We start from the raw sequence: 22,514 nt of genomic DNA, 5'->3' as shown, positions 1-22,514 counted from the left end.
ATTATGATTATGTATTACACCTTACACTATATTTTTTCAATTCTTTCACTATAAAAAATGTTTGAGTTAGAAAATATGAGTGAGTCAGTGAATAGAAAATTTGTCATTTAATGCAACATAATTGTGACTGAATTACAATTAATCTCATGGAAATAAATCACCAAACTGACAGACAGGATGTTTCATACATGTATATATTACAATGTGCCTTGTTATATAATACAGTCAGGTTCTGTTTTTTTAATAAAAATAAGCACTGGAGGAGGAAGTGATACATTTTGATTTTATTGTAAATTGGACATTATGCACATTACTTAGCGGTTGATGACTTTGTTAATTCAGCTTGTTAGGTGGTCACAGAACTCCCCTGAGCTGTGGGAGTGTTCAGACGATGTCAAGTCAAAAAGGCAATTTAGCCAGGAGCATTGCGAGCTTGAGATCTCACATACAGGACAAACGGTGAGGAAGTACCAGAATGAGGGAACAAGAACACTGGGTGGCTGACAGTGGTGACCTGTTTGTGCCAAATATACCAGTCAATAATCACAAAGATTGTGTTGTTGTTGACCGTATGGGACATTAACCGTGAAGTGAAGGGAGTCTTTCTTTTCAGCCATGATATCTGAGCTCTTAAGTAAATGCAGATAAAAGTCTCCCAAAATGATTCATTTCACCATCATTGTAATTTCAAACCATTTTTCAGCAGATCAAATAAAGGCTTGGTCTCACGGACACAATAAATATTGCACACGTGATACTGTATTTTCTTTTAAGGGTTTTTTTTTTGCATACGAGTGTCTGCCCTCTTTCCTATGTCTTGTAACATTTTGTCAACATATATTTTGCCAAAATCAATTATCTTTATCGTCATTGATGCAATATACAGGGGAGTTAACAGTATCTGTATAAAAACAAAATAACATCAATAAAAGTAGAACTTCAATGTGACATATGGCTGTGAGACCAAACCTTTCTTTGTCCCCATTTGTCTAATTTTTGTACAAAGACGATACAACTATCCAGTCATGCAACATTGTTTGGGAGGGGGTGAGGGTGGGGGTAGTTGTCTGTTGTTGTCGTCTTCTCTGTTGTTTTAAGCATTCTGCATCTCCTTGCCAATCTTGTAGCTCAGAATCTTGTTCCAATCGATCTTGGTGCGTGTCACAGGAAGCTGGCGGCGTAAGGCTTTGAAGGTAGTGTCCGACATGGTCTGGTAATTCTCATTGATGGCCGTCTGGAAGAAATAACGAAGAATAAAGTTAGAGGGAAATGGAAGGAAAAAGGGGTATAGGTTTTTTAAAAATAAATATTTTAAGGTTTTTGAAATAAGAAATGTAAATTTTTTTTATCTGTTACAAACTGAATGTGCAGCATGATTAAAAAGCTCTTTGCTAACAGTTTTAGGGAAGTCAAGTCATTTTCTTTTAATAAAAAAGGAAGAGTTCTTTCTGAAAAACAGCATCCACACTCATCAGCATGACTCAGCTTTTTATGTATCATCGGAGTATAAAAAACACAGGTTTGCAAAAATGAAACTGAAAGATTTCATTATTCTAACAAGAGTGAAACTTTAGCACTTTCTGATATTTCATTTTAGCCAACTACATATCTCAATCTAAAAAACAAATCATCAGTAGATACAAGTTTCAGATAGGGTTAGGTGTGAGAACTCTACACACACTGGCTAAAAGGCTCAAATGCCCATCTAACCACAACCAACGTCCCTTCAGATGATGTACCTGATAGTCGTTCTCTGCAGCCTCCATGATCTTTACAAACTCCTTTGCGGTTGAAGCCTCATTCTAAAAGGTGACAGGAAGACACAGAAGTCACTTTAAGAGCAGACGTGAAGCAAAAGTGTCATAAGCAAAAGACTGGGTCAAGGTGCACACAAACTAACACCTCCGCACTGGAAATAACCAGAAAAACGTCCCTGGGGATTTGTCAGCAGGTTAAGAGGGCACTGTCAGAAGATAAAAACAGAACTGGGGTGGACTGGATTATAGAGCTACAATCAACAGAAATACATAAATAAAATATAAGTTATGTAAGCTAATATAAGCTCTGCACACAGCACATGAAATCTCCTGGTCTGTCTCTGTGCACATAAATAACATCTTGTAGGAATTATACTCACAGAAATTGACATGGACTCCTGGACCTCTTTGTGGCTCACCAGCTGAACGTTCCCATCCTCATAGTAATGAACCTGGAAAGATGAAAAATAGGCTCAGCTCATTTGGCACTAAAAATATTCTGAATCTCCACATTAGGAGCGATATAAGCTGGGTCAGGGGATCATGGTGGCTTTCTAGTCTGACATACTCTCACATACAGCACAACAAACCTGTCTGTCTCTTCACAGGGAAACATAGACCCAAACTAAATACCTGTATTTTCATGATTCCTGCCACTTGAGTGGTGGAGGGGGAAATGGTAAATTTCCATTCTGACCTCCAGCGTCCATTCCTGTGCAAAGAGACAGAGGAAAATAAGGCTTAAAACCACTCATTTAATCTTTTAATACCATGCCTTTAAAAGTCACAACAGTGATGGGAGTTGCCATGGTTAACTCTCACTGCTTTACAGGAGGGCGCGATCACATACGACCAAACGTTAGCGTGTTCAGGATGCAATAGCAGTAGTAAATAAGCCAATTCAAGATTTATTGGCACAAGAAGTACTGAAGAGATTCTAGAAGCTCAGGGTACCCCAACAACTCACCAAGATGCTTTATATTATTTTTCCCTTTCTCCTAAAACTTACATTTTATTAATTCTAGGAAGGAATTGAGTTCTAGTCACATAAGAAGTAGGCCGACCACTCATTCAGCAATTTGAAAGCAATGAGCTGTAATGTAATCACATAATTGCTGAATCCATGTACGATAAAGACTATTCCAGCTGTTTATTCTTGTTTGTGTAGACCCTGAATCAAAAGATAAATAGGTTAAATATACAGAGCATATGTCAATTTCAGTTTCACGATCTTACCCAATGTTCCTCATTTCTGATAATGGTGGCAGTCGCACACAGAAGCTGATTGGATCATTACACCCAATAACCATAAGCCTAGTAAGCAAAGAGGATTGCTGCTGTCCTTATCCAATTAGATTAAGTGATCAGAAACAGCTCAGAAACACTTATGAGGCCCAACAGCCTAATGCTCCAGAGTTAAGTGCCAATTAAAGTAATGCCTTTGAAGCGTCTTGTACATTTAAGGCTTATTAAGATATGGTTTGATTTATGAACCATGGCTGGGAATTGTAACAGCCCTGCTGGTGTTTTGTTTTTAAGTAAAATGACAATCTAGCATGACATGTTTATCCAATTCTAAAACTGGAAAGGCTGCAATCAAACATACCAGAAGTTTTTTGGTTGAAACTGATGGCACTCGATGCACACGATGATGGTTTGATGTCCATCAATGGTTTTCCCGTAAATCTAAAGGAAGAAGCAACAACACTGTCAGAGCTTATTCTACTTTACTGTGCAGGAAGGTCAGTGGTTTGTGGTTAACAGCTAAAAAAGTAATCTAATGCTGATCTGTAACTTAGACACCACAATATATATGGTGTGTTCATAGGCAATTAGGCAAAACACACACAACAAACTCACAGTACAACTCTTCTCTCAACTGCACTGTGTTCACTTTACATTAATAAATAAGTAGCATAACAGAAGCTGTATAAAGAAGACTACACCCATTTTTAAACATCACATTACTTCCTGTACTGTACTGAGTGGGGTCAAATCATTACTTGCTCTTAAACAAATTAACATCATAAAGCCTGGTGTGTTGAAATGAAAGGAGTTACTTTTACTTTGGTGAGCTACAAAAGACTTGGGTTAAGTCGCACAAACTGTTTAGAGCAGCGGTGACTTTATAACAATATAACATAAAAATATAAAAGAATAAGACACAACGGTTGAAGTAAAACTACATCTTGCATGTAAAAGTATTGACCAAATACAAAAGTTTCACTTTATGGGGTCATTCCCTTCGGTATGACCACATGCTTGGGGGAAGATTGGGACGTACGGTGCAGACGCCACTGGGATAGTGCTCCTTGACATAAGCCCTGACGGCTGAGTCCACAGCACTCCTCCATCCCTCCAGGGAACTATCAACGTCATGGTGACGCGGGTCGCTGGCCTCCTTCCTCAGATGGTCAAACTTGAAGGAGATCTTGTTCTTGGGGTCCAGGACCCGGCCGTTCCCAAGATCACCATGCTCTGTAATTAAGACCTGGACAGGAGAAAAATAGGAAGGGAGAGGGGAAACATGGGAAACATGGGTGAGAGATGGTAATGACAAGTGAATAAGAAAAGCCAGAAAGATAAAATTAAGACACAAAGACAGAAATTGGCAATAAGACCAAATATAGAAAGACCCAGGGTATGGAAAGGAGACAGGTGGTAAAAGGCGGGAACAGAAAAACAGGAGAGTTTGAACAATTTAGAGTTTGAGAGGAATGGAGATTAAAATGATGCAACAAATGAAAAAACAAACAACAATAACAACAAATCAGAAAAGAAAATAGGACAAAAGAAGACAGGAAAACAGACATTAGTCTGAACTTTCCATCTCCTGTCTTCCACTTCAACACTTAGCTCAGCCTGCTGGGTATCAGACAGGGGATTTCAACCCGCAATGTGGGAACAGAGGGACATGATGACATCTTTACATAAGACGCTGCAATCATTACTAAGGCCAACACACAGTCACATTCGTTTGCCACCATGTTCAACCTTCACAGAAACTCAGAGGCAGCCAGCACATTAAAATAAAGATGTGTTGTGATGTTGTTTTCGGAAGAAGGAAGGAAGAAACAGCGATCGACCACTGGGACTTGTTTGATCCTTTGATTAAACGTCCTTGTCCACTTTTAATGCCAAAATATTAAAAACTACTTTCCTACCTTAATTGTCCATTCATCACACTGCTTATCTTGTTTTTGTTACTGGCTTTTCTTTACACTATGTTCTTTTAGAACTAATAAAGTGTGGACTGTTACTTTAAGTTTCTTGTACTATAATATTACTGAAGAAATATTAGGACTAAAACTGAGATTTTCATACCTGGAATGTAATCTGTGACTGTTAAACATATGGATGTAGTTTACAAACTGTGCCTATGTTTAACTTTTAATGTTCATGCTAAATAACACATTAGTGCTGCAGCTGTTCAAAACCTTAACAAAAAATAACACAAATGTGTCCCTGCTGAAAAGTAATAGGTACGTGCAGCAATAACACTCATGTGACATGAACTCAATCAACAGTGTGTTTGAGACATGTTTAGGGTGGAGAGTGTGAGGAGTCAGTTTCTGACCCACAACGTCATACAACTTACCTGATCTTCATAGCCCTCGATTTTCACCGGGGTAAACTGGTCCAAGTTGTACTGTGCAAATGCACTGTGAAAGACAGAACAACGTTACTTTAAACACTTCAAACTTCAAATTCATTACTTTGTCTAAACACTGGCCCTGATTGTTGAACCACTAACCATGATGACTCAGTACTTTCTAGTTAAAATAGGAAAATAGGGAAGGGAAGACTTACTGCGCTGCACCTTCCCTGAGAAGATTGTCATTGTTGAGCAGCAATCGCACATCTGAGGTTATGAGGAGACAAAGAAGACAGGTATAGCAGATTAGCTCCATGACACACACACGGGCACAAAAGACTGCTGCCTGCAGTCAGTCTTTGCAGCAGACATGGTAAATTAACTCAGTGGAATAGCCTATAAAAATCACACAGAGATGAAAGGGGACAAAGTGGGAACGGGGGACTGTGTTTTAGTGTGTTGGTGTGTGTGCATGGAGCTGTCTGGCTGTGATAAGAGGCAGACAGTCAGCCCCCCAGCATTCCTCTGAGGTAACGACATTTATTGAGGCAGGACAAGAATTTAACCATGCCAAAACACATAAACATACTCTCAACGGGTACTACTTTGACAGTGTGGCATGGACGCTTGTGCTACAGGGTGCAATACAATTTGGCCAAAACATCATATCCTCATTTCACTTTGTGGCTATACTGGTACAATATATAACACATGAACAGACACAGTTTCAGTTTCAGATTCTGGTTACCAACTGGAAATGCAAAAAGAATGCTCTGTCTCACCACAATAAACCTTTATCTCAAGTTCTTTGATAAAGCCACTGAAAACAATCTGGCACCACCCGTTGGCAGTATCAAACATGACACCATTGTAACAAAGCAATCCATCTGCAAAATTGCATTCTGATGTAAAATTCCATTACCTCTCCATAAATTTCTCTTATGTCAGCTATTTCCTGGCCAAGACATTTTAATTCTTCCTCGCTAATTTAATTTCAGCATTAAAACCACAAGCTAGGAGTAGGATCACCCTGAATCAGCTTCACCCTACATGTTGTGTTCTAGAAACTGCAGCAATCAGCGGACTGTTATATGTGTTTCCATACGCCTACAGTAACTAAAATAAACCCATGGTTCAACTACCAAGGGTCAGTGAACTGGAACAAACAAATCATAAAACAATGCTTGCCAATTCACCCAACACTTTGTGCATGTAGTCAGGTACTTTATTAATTTCAAATCTGCTCACTTAGACAAACCCCTGATGAAGAGCAGCCATTATCAACATTATTAGTTACGCTTGTGTATGAGGTGTAAACTGTCTATTCCTTTAATTAACTTTGCTTATTTTGTCGACGTGGATTATCTCTGAAAAATGCAATACAGTGTTGTGAGTTGCAGCAGGTTAATTAAGTTCTAAGAAGTTGTTGTGTACATGACATATTGTTCCTCTAGGAGGCGGCAATGGAAAAGTCTCAAGTATGAAACTGTAAACACATCTGAAGGTAGGCGAACTCTAAATTATTAATTAATTAATCATAACAAATTATTAACAAGAGTACACCAAATATTATGTGCCTAAAATAATAACGTAAATGAAAATCTGATCTCTCATGTCTTTATTGAAAACAACCATTAAAATAAGTATGCTTATACCTGACTTCAATTAGTTTAGGAGGTCAATATTGCACAGGTTCACATACTTTTTCAAATAGCATTATGAGGTCTTTATGGTTGTTCTCAAAAAAGACATCAGAATTCTTTTGTGTTATTATGTTATTGATGAAACTACTAAAACTGGGTTAAGAACTGTCCAATGGAAGAAGGTCATGTGGTCTGATGAGTCCAGATTTACCCTGTTCCAGAGTGATGGGAGCATCAGGGTAAGAAGAGAGGCGGGTGAAGGGATGCACCCATCATGTCTAGTGTCTACTGAACAAGCCTGTGGGGGCAGTGCTATGATCTGGGGTTGCTGCAGATGGTCAGGTCAAGGTTCAGCAACATTATGTGACCAAAGAATGAGGTCAGCTGACTACCTGAATATACTGAATGACCAGTTTATTCTATCAATGGATTTCTTCTTCTCTGATGTCTCGGGCATATTCCAAGATGACAATGTCAGGATTCATTGAGCTCAAATTGTGAAAGAGTGGTTCAGGGAGCATGACACATCACTTTTACACATGGATTGACCACCACAGAGTTTAATCTGTGCCGGCAGTTGATGTTGGACAGAGATATTTCTTTTTACTTTGTTTCTTAGCTTTGTTTAGCATTATCGTTGCTACGACTGTAGCTGTCACTTCTCAAAGGAATTAGCTGGCTGAGTGTCTATCAAAGGTGGTGAATGGTTTAAAAAAGGGTAAGAGTAGTTGTGTAATCAGATACAGACAAGCAAGTACTAACATCAAACTTAACCTGACAGTGAATTAACAGGTTTTAAAATGCACATTTTAAAAGAGAAAAAGAAACTCACCATTGAAAACTTCATTGAACTCTCCTGGTGGGGCATGAATAACGAAGTTAGCTGCTATGCGTACCTGCAAACAAAGACACAATGTACAGGTTAAGATTTGTAATCTGCAGCTCCACATTTAATGCTGTCTGTGATGGATTTTTTAAATTTAAACATTAGTACAGTGGATAAACATTCATCCCCAAAATAGACCTTACAAAAGGTCCATTCTGTGTAATGTGTACTTTAATAACATTTGAATCTACAGTGCCCAGTAAACTCCATATCTACTATTTATACACTGGGGTATTGATACCCCAGTGCTCAAGTACACCATATATGCACTGTGGCCAACAGAGGGTGTAATGCTACCGTGTCAGTGGTTTGAAGGGTGGAGTGACGCGGCTTCAGCGTCTCTCTCAGTCTAAGCGCTCACTTTTCCCCTTCCTCACTTCTCATCTGCTGCTGCCCCACAACACTTCCTGTTTCCAGGTCACATGTCAAACACAGCGAAACGACTGCCCCTCCCTCCCCCGCATGGTTTACAACCATATAAGGACATAAAAATGTGCTGAGTACTTTAGTACGTATTCGTTCTCTTGCCCTCCCGCTAATAACACACCCCACTGCTGGTGGAGTACAGTGGCACAGCCAGGACCCCCCTGGTCTCACAAGCTGGTGCATCACTGAAGCTGTTCATATATGTATTTATGTGTGTGAGAGTATTTGTGTAAGTGTGTGTCTGCCCCCTGGGCCCTTATTAGTGTGTGTATATACAAGTGCTCCGGCACCGGTGCACAGATGCAGATTGATTCTTGCTAATGAGTGATGCTGAGAGAAAAGACGGCACTCGGGGAGAAACGTGTGTGTGTGTGTGTGATGTTAAGATCAAAGTTTATCTGCATTAGTCTAATCTGCTGTCATGAGACCATCATGACCCACTTTTTCTGAACCATCTAAAATTCATAACACAATAGATGTGTGCATGTATGTGAGTGCACATACATGCGCTTTAAACAGCTGGTGAAAATTTGTGTTTGGGACTTGAAATCCCTGTGGGAACAGTAATTTGCATTGGGTCTCCCTCATTACACTGGATGTGAGTGTAAACAGACTTTCCATAACAGAGAGCAGCTCCCTAACACTCCAGGGTGCTATTCTTGGACTGATGAACAGGTTCTGATGACTCAAGTTGTAAGAAAATATAAATTAAAAATAATTTCTTAAACTTAATTGTTTTAAAAATACATTTATAAACACAGCAAACAATACAATCTGAACTGTGGTCATCTCAGGTTTATATCTCATGCCATCTCCAGCTCTGAGACCACTGTTCAAGCTAAACTGGAAGGAACATATTCTAACTGGGCACAAGTGACTAAATTATTAGTCACACGTGGCTTTTTGATTTTGACACAGGTGCATTTATAATGGTGAGTACATGAGATCAACTGAGTAAACCTCAACTAAGTCAAACGCCTGACACCAGCCTGAACTCTCTCTATGCCCAGATCTGGTTTCAATAACGTCTATTAATAGAGTTTAAGTTGAGCAGGACCACTGTCATTCCTGAAGCGTGTACAGTCACAAACTGGATAATAATATTACACTGTTTTTCTGTGTTTTTTCTCGTGTCCTCACTGCTGTTTTAGAGTAATATAATACTGTAATGACCTCCATAAATACAATATCTAAACCTATCCTCCTGTGCAGGTTTAAGGGGGGCTGGGGCTTTACCCGATATGCCTTTGGCAAGAAGCAAGGTACAACCTGAACAGGTAGCCAGTATTCAGGCCACACATGGAAAGACGGTCACACCTACAGTTTATATGGTTTACAATTCAAACACACCTTAAATCTGAATGATTGAAATAAACTGTAATAATTCAGATTCAAATTTCACATGACCTTTGTTTCTCACAGAGAGTGTGACAGTGTGGATTAAATGAAAAATGTTCAGGACTTTTAAACATTCAAAACATTGGCTTAAACAATTCTGAGGACAAATATTTTACTCCTCCTGTGAACAACTCAGTGGATTAACTGTGTAGCGCCTACAGCTACCGGGAGAAAGAATGCAAAGCAATGGGCAGGGATGGTTTTACAATCACATCTGACAGCACAACCACACTAACTGTTTAAGGTGTACTGAAAGGAGAGAGAGAGGGCGAAGTGGCTTTAAATGAATCACTGACAGGAGGAGGAAGACAGGGATACTCCATTACCAGATTATGAGTAAGGTATTGACTGTTAAAAGCTAGTAAAACACAGAGTAATACTTCCTCTTCCCCCCAAGAACCTGAAACAAGTTCTACTAATGTACTGAGACAAGAGTCTACATCCTGCTTTCACAATACAGGAATACACTACAATACAGCAGGCATTTTCCAAACATTTGTTGGAGGTTGAATGGGAGCTTTCATGTTTTCATGTTTGCAACTATGCTTGATATAAATATTCTTGTGAATATAAGGTACTGGTGAATATAAAGATGGTACTGCATGTGGTGAAACTAGAGACTTACTGTTCTGATAAGAGGAAGTAGTCTGTTTCATGCACTATTGTTCCACCTTTCTACCATCAAGGTATTTAACTAGATGTAAGTGTGTAAGTAAGTTTCTGAAAACCTCAACCAAAAACTAACTTTACAGAATATAACAAATTTAACCCTCTGTAATGGAGGTAATTGGTGTTTTATGGTGGGACACTTTGAAGCTGTGTGACTTGTTTTAGCCTTGAATGCTGTCATGTTACATGAAGAGCGAAGAGAGTTATTATTATTATTATTATTATTATAATAATTATATAATAATATTATTTACAAAAGACAGGAAAACTTATGGCGACTAGCTGAAACCTAGACTGGACAAGTCACACTTACAGTCCGTTTCTAAAAACCTGTGGAACAAATGACTTCATCAGTCTACCAAATCTGACATTTGTACAAAAGAAATCATGGACAGAAACCAGCAGCACTGAAAAGAAAGTGAGATCATAGACGAGTTGAGACCACAGCTTACACCCTACTGCTAAGTTGTCTCTTCCAGTTGTGACATCAATCGCAAACAAGACGTTGAAAGAAGAACTGACAGCAACTGGATCTAAAAAACTGAAGATTATAATCTTTACATATCACAGATTTTCAAACAACTGTCAAAACAAACTGACCCAGTCTGGTCCGATTAGTCATCACGGCCAATCACATTCATAATAAGTTCAACAGTTTTATGTGTATCACCTCCTTTAACAACAGTCACTAGGGAAAGTTCCCAGAAAGAAGTGCTATTGTGATACACACCAATAATGCTGATGATGTTTTATATTAACTAAATAATCAATCACCAATCAAATTATCAAACCATCAATTATACATTTACATAAAGGCAAACCTAGAAATAATTAATGAACCAAATATTTTGGAGGGTGCAACATCTACAATTTGTTATCGAGTGATTTGTCACTGTACAAACACGCATGATTGTCCACACGGTCTTGTACAGTTGGAGAAAACAGAAGGACTGACTGCAGTTTAGCCATTTCACAGGAACAGAGAGGCAGCAAATGTGGCTGAATTTCTGCTACGTGTATTTGTGTGTGTGTTGTTTAAATATGTCCCAGTAACAGTCATTGTCAATCATGCTTTTGGACAGAGACTTTCTTTTGTTAGAAATACGTTTCTTCTGGCTGAGGAGGAGTTGGCATACAGACTTAAGCTAACGTAGGAGCTGAAATAATAATACAAGAGCAAACAGACACACACACACACACACACAAAGACTGTGGGACATAGACACCCCCCCTGTAGTGTGGGATCCTTGTGTCTTTGTCCTGTCTTGGCCTAGACACCAGCTGCTCTCTTTTCTTTCGACTTGCTCACTGTATATTCTTCCTCATATTACCCAACAACCCCTCCTTTACCCACAACAGACACTCCCACTGTACTAACCCCATCCTACCCCCTCTAAGGGAGCACCCTTTCTTAAATCCAAACAACACCCACTGACACTGAAACCACACTTACACCAATCCAAATCCATGAAAATAGTGACAACAGCATAGAAATAAATGTGTGTGTGTGTTATGAGGAAATTTTATGGCCTGTGGGCATTTTAAGCTGCATCATCTCCCTGAGTTTGATCGTCTTCCCTGGCACGCCCCAACTTCAATTATAGACAAAAAAGGAAAAGCAGAATTGCCATCTTGAAACATTGCACCCGAGACAAGCCAAGAGCAAAACCAGTCTGGTAGTACTGGTGGAATATTGGGGGTTGGGTAATGGGTGCAATAATTTATGAATAATACGTTCACAGCAGATAGAGCATGTCTGTCAGGCAGCTGTAGGCTAGCTAGGAACCTTTCTGCACTAATCAAAAGAGAGAAGAGGTGGTGGCTGGTTGACTCAAGATTAAATTGAAGAAATAAGGGCAACGTCTGATGTTGGAGATAAAAAAGACCCACAGAAGCATAAGCTTGCTGCTTCACAGAAGAGCTATTCCCTACCAGTTAGGATCATATTTTTGAGTACATGTTATAGAGAGTAATGACTTTCTGGGACATTATGTTCTTTTTAAACTGTTGTGTTTTTATTGCTCACTCAGGTTGTTGCTTTACCATCTTAGCAGAAGGATCACACCACAAATTTCAGCCCCTTAACTACGAGTCAAACAGACTTAAAAGCATAAATGTCCTTACTAACATTCATTTTAAGAGCTCAGACCACCTGTTTCAGTCTGTAAGAGTTTGCTTTCATTTATCAGTCCTGGTTGGAAAAATCAAACACAAATAACAGAAAAAATAAATGTGTCAGTGTGTACTGCTGTGTGCCAAGTCCTTTAATTAGTCAATTAATGTCGGAGATATTGACAGATACCCATTAAAGGTTGTTGTTTTTCCCTTCACAAATGATGATTTATACAGTAACTGATGAAGCATTTATGATGAAGCAGTTTCTGGACAGTCTTACTCTGCTGCATAAATACAGAAACTGACTGTGCCAAGCCAGTAAAAGTAGTCTTTTTACTTCCAGCAGCAATTTTTAGATGATAATATTACTTCATTGCAACATCCAGTGTGGAGGACACGACAGTGTCCTTACAAATCAACATAAATCATTTAATAGGAAACACCTGACGTTAGTCAGGTTGAAGCTCTATTTCTAAATGTTGGCTACTGATCTGGTTTTCTAATAAACAATAAAAAAGCTTCTAACAAAACCTAACAACAAGTATCAGTTATAAAAGCATTTTCTGGAGATGAAGATGAGCAACCTGCTTACAACTGATCTAACCCTTAACACAGGTTAGTGGTTGGGTCTCTCAAGGTGTGGTACTCTACCTGATGGAAAAACTAAAATGCATCGTTCCTTCCTCATCTCCAGATATCTGACAATGCTGCAGGCACGTACAGGCAGCACTTCTGTCTTTGCATTTTTCAGTTAAAGGGGAATTCCATTAGTTCCATCATTCACCTCTGCCATTCCTTTTGTCTAACAAAACTCAGATACAGAGACAGGGCCGTCAGACGTTTCCACTGGCTTTACAATGAAAGACTGTTTAATTAATTCAGATTACTTTATCCTAAATTTCCTAAAGTCTATTTTACACAGACAGAAAAACAGGTAACAGACATCCTAAATATTTTTCATTTTGCTTCTCTTTTCCTGTAATGTAACCTCTCATGCAAAGCACTTTGTGTTATAGTTCTGCATCAAATGCATTATATAAAAAGGTATATGTTTCTGCCATCTTTGGAAAGACGATATCAGGTGCAGCCTAGGGTTGTGTGTTGGCAAGGCCTTGGCAATACAATACACAGTGCAGAAGTTACAATTCAATATACTGAGATGTATTTCAACACTGTAATCACTGTGAAATATTAATATTAATATATATTTTAAAACTGTCCGAGTATAAAGCACAAACTACCACCATATATTTATAGAATCAGAAATTAAAACATCCAGCAGTTGGCAAATCCAACAATCAACTTCTGTCTGCAACAAATCTTTGCATGATGGAAAGTATTAATTAAAAATCAATTATGTTTTTGAAAAATCTATACAGAATGACAAAACAGAATACCACAGTACTCAAGTGTATTTTCTCACACCCCTGAAGCAGTATAGATACTTGGACAGGCATTATCCATCTATGCATTTCTTTCTTCTTAACAGCACTACACTCTACGTTGTTGGTGGAGTGGCTTAATATGCTAACTTGGTCATTTTTTTATACAGTGAATTCAAGAACCAGCACTATTCTTACATTTATTCAGGACACATGCATCCCAGTACACCTGCTCTACACATTTAAATAAGAGTCTGGAACATGAAGACATGCAGCACAAACATCTCCCTGCCTGGGGAGCAACAAGTGAGACAGGTTTGATGGCAACGAAGCAATTATTTACGTCAACAAATCTTCAAACAAACAAGTACATAAATAGGGATGCATTTGTGCTCTTAAATGTACATTTTAGCTCCCTTTCTTTGGAAATGGTTACAAACCTGAACTAAAGGGTTAAACTATGGAATATGATGCCTAAGGAGCAGCTGTTACATTTGTTTAGCTTGCCCATTTATCTCTGCTTACCAACAGAGGCATGTGGCCTAATCTATCACCATGTTCAGTATTTCTGGACAACATTAAGCAGTTTCTTCCCAACAAACTAGACATATAACCAAACAGGAAAATCCATTGATTGTTGATACCACTATAGTGGCAACTTATGGATAAAGTTGAAAGGGAGAAATGACTTAATCTTACTGTCGCTACCATGTGTATGTGTTCTCGCCAAACCACTTCTTGGTAACAGGAAAGTCTGCCTCCGTCTGAAACAGGAACTATTACACAGACATTCAGACACCTTTTTTTTTTTTCTTACCATATCGTAATAACAGGGCTAAAGGCTACAAGATCATTATTTTAGGTCTTTTCTCACAGTAACAATCAATCAAGTTGACAGGTAGAATTCTAGAAGTACTTAGTTTTTGGTTCTGGTACCTGTCCACACATTTAAGTACAGACGAAAGAACTGACTGCAAACACACTGAGTAATGACGGTTTCCTGTCATACTCGTGCAGTTTCTCTGCTGTATTTAAGAAGCAGTCAAGGCAGTGCCTTAATAACTTAAGACTGTAAGCATTACTCTGTATCTGTGGCAGAAAGAAGACTGTTTCTGAGACAGAAATTCCTCAATCCCCTGGACAGTTTTGGGAGCTTTTATACCGAGACAAACTCTTTATTGTATTAAATAAAGATACTATTGAAAAAGACATAAACTGGGTTAACTGCTGTAAGGCCACCAACCAAAACAGTGTTTCCCAGCTATTTATTCCAATATAGATTAAACGGTAAACACAGTAATGTCAGATCATAGAAAATTTAGATTCCCACACAAGCAAGTTTGCAGATATGTCTTTTAGTGTGGGAAACTATCATCAGCTGTGAGGTGGGAGTACTTCAGCTTCTGGCAGAAATCTCCCTTTGTTTGCTTGTTGTTGAAATAATAATAATAATAATAATAATAATAATAATAATAATAATAATGATAAAAGAGTCATTCAAATAAACTGGTAAATTTTGATAGCCATTACCTGACATCGCCCTGCCATCACTGATAAAAGTGATAGGAGGTAATAGCTTTGCAGTTATTCTCAAAGCAGCACAAAACAGGCTGAGGGGTCGGAGCAGATGGCTGATTGCTCCCAACAAATGCACCGGAGAGGCAAATTTTAAAGTACAAAATGCAACTGCAGTGTTTGCATGGAGATGCTAAGCTTTAATCAGTGCAAAATACAAACATTTGGTTGCACATAAATCAAACTAAGAGAATATAATGCTTCTTTCAAAATTGGCTGTAACTGCTTCTGTGCCAGTCTGCCTAGCAGGTTGTCAGCAATCATTCACTCAGGTCTAAAATATCTCTCTGATCACACTGTGAAATTGACTTGATAATCGTGGAAACCACTGCGGTTAAAAGATAAAAATAACTCCATTTGTCTTCGCTGAATGAATATGTCAAGTTGCTAACAGTTTTACCACAGATTCATGTGGTAGGCACATACTTGTACAGCTGAAGATGGTATATTACAAAATCAGAAGGTGTCCATAGTCACCCAAGCCCGGTAATAAACTACTTAGCTAACAGCTATGAGCTATGGGTCAAAGAACTGCATGAACTCTAAAAAACGTATGACTCAAGCTGGTGTGAAACTGAACAAACTAAAACAAGGCCTTGTTCGAACTCTGATTTATGTATTACATAACCCTCAGCGAGGAAACCGGAGGAGTCACAGTCATGCTCATAATGGTTTACTGTGATTTTAACAAGCTTGGTGGGAATTTGACCACAAGGTCGGGAAAGACAACACAGGGAATGAGGTACACATATCTCCGGCATGTAAACTCATTATAAATAATAGTGAGGTTACGATTGTAGCTCGTTTTTATTATCTAATCATTTACTAGTCATTTTTGAATTTAATTGGTTTTAAGAAAGTCGCATGCAGTACTGTGACCATCAGTGACAAAACCCAAGTATTAAACACACAAACACAGGAACATCTTTACATGTGTTACTAATAACATCTACAATAACACAGTTACCTATGTGTCAACTAATAAATATTTCAGCAGCACGTCACAAGCAGCAGTTATCAAGTGTGAAAAGTTTTGTTTCCCATTTACCTCACTACAAAAAGCTAATTTAGGGATAGCTGAAATATGTGCAGAATCTAAATGTGGCAAACTTAATCTGAAAGCTGAAAATAAAGTGCAAGTAGGATGCGTGCAGATGCATGCAGTGTGTGTGGCTCTGTGTGTGCTCTTTTAAGGAAATGAGAAAATGAAGAGCGCTCAAGCTGCAGGGTGTCATCAGTCCCAGCCGCTGCTCACAGGACGAGCCGGACTGCTGCATTTGCATAACAGTTTTTCGTATTCCTACAGTGTTTAAATGAAAAAATATTGTACGTGCGGACTTTTGCATGTGAAAAGTGCACAAGAAAAACCTTTTATGCTAGAAATATGTCATTAGATGAAGGGTCTACTACAACTCATAGTTCCCACATATTTTCACTGACTGTGAAACGCTACTTATTTGAGCTACAATGCTAGCAAGCTAGCATGAAGAATGCATTCAGTTGGTGTCATACAGCGAATAAAAATTCTGCTCTGCAAAATATAATCTGACAAGTCACCACTTTCATTATTTTTGAGGGTAGCGGCAGAAAATCGGTGTCAAGCTGTGAAAAAGGGCGTGTTAGTAAGTCTCGGTTTCTGTTAGCAGGCTGCGGCTATGCTAGCTAAACTAACCAGCTAGCGATCTTTGGTGTGTGAAAACTTCCATAACACGAGCAGTCAGCGGTACCGGGGTGTCCACAGAACAAAAAGGGTGCAGGAGCTAAGCTTTAGTGGATTTATAATATGTACATGGTTCCTATTTTGAGTCAGGACCGTACAAGGAGCCTCCGTTTAAGCTTCGCAAATGAGCGGAAGTTGAGCTAAAAATAATAAGAGCCGAAGCAGCAGCGACTGTGCTGAGGCCTGGGTTTGTCCTAATCTAACAACGCCAGCCGACGACTGGGAGCACGCAGACACGGACACGAATGCAACCCAAAATTGGAGCACTAACGTCCCGGGCTGGGGTTTTAAGGTGTTATTAAATCGGAATCGTACCTTTTCCTCGTCGGATAGCTGCTCCTCATGATCCGCCATCTTTTCTTCCGGCACCACCAGCTTGTCAGAGGCCAGTGACGTCACGGCCTGGGTGGATTCCCAGCTCGCCTCAGTTTTCAGCTGAGATCGAAGCTGAGCTGCAGTTTGTGCAGAGATGGAAGAGTCACTGCTCACATCCTCCAAACCCAGAGTCACTGCTCACATCCTCCAAACCCAGAGTCACTGCTCACATCCTCCAAACCCAGAGTCACTGCTCACATCCTCCAAACCCAGAGTCACTGCTCACATCCTCCAAACCCAGAGTCACTGCTCACATGCTCCAAACCCAGAGTCACTGCTCACATCCTCCAAACCCAGAGTCACTGCTCGCATCCTCCAAACCCAGAGTCACTGCTCACATGCTCCAAACCCAGAGTCACTGCTCACATCCTCCAAACCCAGAGTCACTGCTCACATCCTCCAAACCCAGAGTCACTGCTCACATGCTCCAAACCCAGAGTCACTGCTCGCATCCTCCAAACCCAGAGTCACTGCTCACATGCTCCAAACCCAGAGTCACTGCTCGCATCCTCCAAACCCAGAGTCACTGCTCGCATCCTCCAAACCCAGAGTCACTGCTCACATGCTCCAAACCCAGAGTCACTGCTCGCATCCTCCAAACCCAGAGTCACTGCTCACATCCTCCAAACCCAGAGTCACTGCTCACATGCTCCAAACCCAGGGCCCCAGAAGCTCCATATGACTTCTGTCTAAACCCACGATTCCAGTAATCACTTGTTATCTTGTTATCAAATGCACCACACCATCAACAATGTGCCTGTTCTTCACTGTGAGGCTCCGGTCTTTACTTTTATTCTGCTTTAAGACTTATATCCAATTCATTTGTCTCTGTACCAATAAACAAATACACAAAATGCTCAATTCAAATGATTCCATATGCTGTAAAGATGGACCCAATCATTATTTTCTAATTATTTCCTTTAATACCAGGTTGATTTTTTTATTGCGTATAATTTCAGAAAATAGCTTAAAGTGTTTAAATATTCCCCAAAGTCTGCATTAATATATACACATAGCTTCTAAATGTTGAGTTTACCAACTTAAAAGAAGCTGATACTGCTGTATTTTTGGCATTTGTGCATAAAAAAAAATTACTTAAAAGAAAGATGAAATGTTTTATTGGTGAAACAAAACACAAAAAGTTATTTTACAGACAGTAACAAGATTAATTAGAAGAATTAATTTAATAAATAAAAAAGGAGGAAAAGGAGAACATAATGAAGTTGGGGTTTGAGGCATTCATTAAATAAACTGTAAAATGTTACAGTTTATTTAATGAATGCCTCAATGATTGATAAATGATAACGTTATCAATTGCCAACTAATTTTCTCTCAACCAACTAACTGATCTACTAATAATTTCAGCTAGTGAACCTGAGGAAGTTAAACAACAGGAAGGTGACGTGCATAGGTAGGTGCAACTGCTTGTGCATCATTTATATTGAATACATAGTAGATTGCTGTTTTAGCACATCTGCCCTGTGGTCCTGGGTATTTTACTGTAGCTTGTTATGTCTTCATATTCTGTATCCTGTCCGTCCTTCTCATGCTGCCGTAGTTTCAGACATCATGTCAGCTACATTTAACAGGTTTCTTTGCTAAGTGAGCTCACATGTCTTGCTTAAGGATACCTAGCTTTAGATACAGAGAGCAGCTTTTGAAGCAAAGCATTTCTCATTCATCTGTGAAAAACCACATTGTGTGTCCCACAGGTTTGACCACTAGGTGGCGCGCTAAGACTGTTTTCTGCAGACACATGTTCCTGTGAGAGGAATAAGATCAGTTTCAGTGTCTGACTCATTCCTGTCAAAAAAGATAACATGGAACTTATTACTTAGAGAGAGAGAACGGGGAAACATCGTCCTGTTAAATATTATCACAGATGGTGGGATGACTGTTAACTTTAGGAGGTTGTTGTTTGAGCACGGGCGGGAAGGAAGTCTGGCTGATTAGATTCTATTTGTCACAGAGGTCTCGCTCATTGCTAATTCCTAATCCATGTAAGGTGACACTTACATGTGCAAAGATGCACAATATCACTTGTGTTTGGCCTTTTTCATAACATCGTATTAACTTACATTCACTCCTTAGAGGCCGTCCCATCCTAAAATATGAATGTGCAGATAACAAAACTCTAGCTCTGGTTTGTAATGAAATACAATTAAAGCAGCTTAAAGTTCAAATGTTAAAGTACAATTGTATGTTGGTGGGAGGGAGACTTCTATCATCCACCTCTATCTGTAATTCTGCTAAAATGCCTGCAGCTAAATCAAAACAGCCTTTTTCCTGGTATCCCTGTTTCTCTAACAACGATGTTATTCACAGCTACATTTGTGAGGTAACTCGTAAAGCCACAAAATGAGCACCTCAAACCAAAGTGCTACCTGACGGCTAAGTTCTTCCACAATGATTCGCCTGCCCCCCCCCGCCCCCCAAGACCGTGATTTAGCCGCCTTTGAAAAGACTCTGTATTCATGTGATGCCAACAGTATAGCTGTGTTTGTTTTGGTGGGGTCTCTTCAGTGCTCATGTTTCCACTGTATTATATGACTATTACAGGGCAGGAGAAACGATGGTAATCTATGTCTTACATCAAGCTCTGTCCATTCTTTATCTTCTCTTTCATTCAGTGAACGAACAATGGAGCACTCTAATATATCATTACTGTCATTACTGCATCTATTATTATATGTCTACAGGCGTGTGATTTTACTTTGTCACATTTCCAATCTTTTCAGCGCTGTTTCTTTTTATTTGTTGAATCAAACTGTTTTGCACTCTTGGTTTCATTTTATTTCAGACTAAATCCTATTAAAACAACCTTTACTGGCTTTTTCTAACTCTTTTGTGTTGCTCAAATGCTTAAATTATGATTGATGAGGCCTAAAATTGTCACTGAGTCTTTATCTCCCTCCTTAGTGAGGCCCCACCATCAGCACAAGTGGCTAAATAATTGTGCAGTTTCAGATTTGGGATGATGAGGCATGCTAGAGGCTCAACCAGGGAATTTTAAAAGCCCCTATAATCTGCTCAGAACTTGGATGGCCTGCAGTGCTGCCATTGTGTCAACACTGGAGCTACTCATCACCTCTGGGGTCCAAAGGGAGCATTGAAAACGCGTGAAAAGGGGGCCGCTCAGTGACTCACCCCTAGCCACTAGTTAGTCACCTCGGATACTCATTACACTGTTCTCACTTGGACAACAATCACCCAGAAGTCTCACAAGACACTAAAATGATGAGGTATTGAAGATGCAGACTGATATAAAAGTAGCACAACTTTTGTGTGCAGGTATCATTTTGGTTATGCCATGCTGAGTGATTGTTTTCCTCTCTGTTCTCCAGCCATCTGAGTATCAGTGTGAGAAATGTCTTCTTGGCAGTGCATCAAAGTCTAAGGAGGCATTGCCATGGGGATGATTGATACTGTATGTTCACACTTCCTGACAGTATCTGGTGTAATCTGCTTTGTGCCAGTTCAATAGCCACTGTGTTGAAATGCAGGCAGCAGCAATGCAGACGGATGATGGTTCTGTCTGTCGAGCTGAAGCAGAGATTTTTAACCAGTAGAAACCTCTGGTTAAAGAAAAGGTGTTTTTATTTGTAATAGCAAGATGATATTTGTGAGCTGTTTTCTCAGTCGTGCTAGAAGTGTAGTTTTAAAGGAATGGCAATGTCAGTTTGCCAGTGGGACAGTCTGATGTATCAAAGCAACTACTGGATGAATTATCAAGAGGGTTTTGGCATTTATGTCCCTCAGAGGGTGAATCTTACTTGCTTTGGCGATCCTTACTTTTCCTGTAGGCCCACCTGCAGAGTTTTCACCTTCTGTATGCTGAGGAACATTGCAACAACTAGGCAACTTAATGGACTGGGACAAGGGTTTGTACAAACATTAATGGTCTCCAGAGTTTAAAATTTGACTTTTGTGATCCCCTACTGTGAGGTCAAGTGCAAAAGGTATGCTTTTAAATAACAGCTCAATGATATCTTATCAACTATTGGATTGCTTGCAATGAAATGTGGCTGTAGACTCTTACATAAACTGAACAAACCTTTCAGTTCAGTCTTGCATAAGAACTGAACTAATAATATAATAGAACTACAAATCACTGTCCACTTGCTCACTTGTTGCTAAATGTATTGCAGTCTTAGAGTGAATGTAAATACCCACTGATCTGAAACAGACCCTCATCGTTCCTTTGGTTCATTGACTTTCTTTTAGTATTTGCAGATTTCTTTGTTTGTGTTTTTGTGGGTTCGATTTTGAAGATGCTGTTGTCGCCCGTGTGGATTAAAAAATGACCTGAACTTGTGCTGAATATTTTGAGACGTGCTGGTTTACAAGAAACAACCCCCACCCCAGCCCCTTTTGAGACTTTGGTGCCCCTCTAAGCCACAGATATGAGCTTTCAACGTCAGTCTGGCCGTGATCGCACTCCCCTGGAATTCCTCAGTACACCAGCACTCCCAGTCCTGATTATTGGTCCTTTCACAGCGATTACATTTTTGTGAGAGTGATTGTACAGTTATTCTGTTGAAGAGACTCAAAACCAAAAGCCCTTTGAATACATGTCCACTGATCTATGGGACTGTATAGAAAGACATGCTGACTTTAGAGGAGACTGGATGGAATGAACATCTTCAGCCAACAACCCTGTAGGTCTAAGTTTAAGATGTACTCAACATAAAGTACCCAGACCACATGCTGAATTATGTATTCAGGCGTCACTTATTCATGCACGTTGCAGGATGAAAAATATGAGAAGGAGCCTGTATTTGAGCTGTTGAAGACAGGTCTTGATAAATAGTGACTAAGGAAAGAAGGAATGTCTGCCAAAGTGAGAGGTTCATCAGCTGGAAACACTGATTGTGATGATTTATGGTGAAGGGAAAAAACAGAAATCATTATTATGTTATGCTTTAACTGAATGGCGGCCACAAGTCTTTGATTGTAGGACTTACTGTATTTCA

At 39.5% G+C, this 22,514-nt stretch overlaps 1 protein-coding gene across 1 annotated transcript; it reads right to left on the bottom strand.

Annotated features, from left to right (window-relative positions):
- Positions 1-90: 90 nt before the first annotated feature.
- LOC113166183 (F-actin-capping protein subunit alpha-2) lies at positions 91-17,582 on the bottom strand. The gene is made up of 10 exons (XM_026366166.1): positions 17,482-17,582; positions 7,828-7,891; positions 5,568-5,619; positions 5,356-5,419; positions 4,042-4,248; positions 3,364-3,443; positions 2,391-2,469; positions 2,138-2,209; positions 1,740-1,802; positions 91-1,234 (listed from the first exon to the last, which is right to left on the bottom strand). Exons 1-10 carry the CDS (start codon positions 17,518-17,520, stop codon positions 1,094-1,096), a joined length of 861 nt encoding a protein of 286 aa, XP_026221951.1. The 5' UTR covers positions 17,521-17,582; the 3' UTR covers positions 91-1,093.
- Positions 17,583-22,514: the final 4,932 nt, after the last annotated feature.

Source organism: Anabas testudineus, chromosome 6 (genome assembly GCF_900324465.2).
Source record: "Anabas testudineus chromosome 6, fAnaTes1.2, whole genome shotgun sequence".
Lineage (NCBI taxonomy): Eukaryota > Metazoa > Chordata > Actinopteri > Anabantiformes > Anabantidae > Anabas > Anabas testudineus.
Note: the sequence above shows the minus strand (reverse complement) of the source record. Positions and strands in the feature narration are given on the sequence as shown.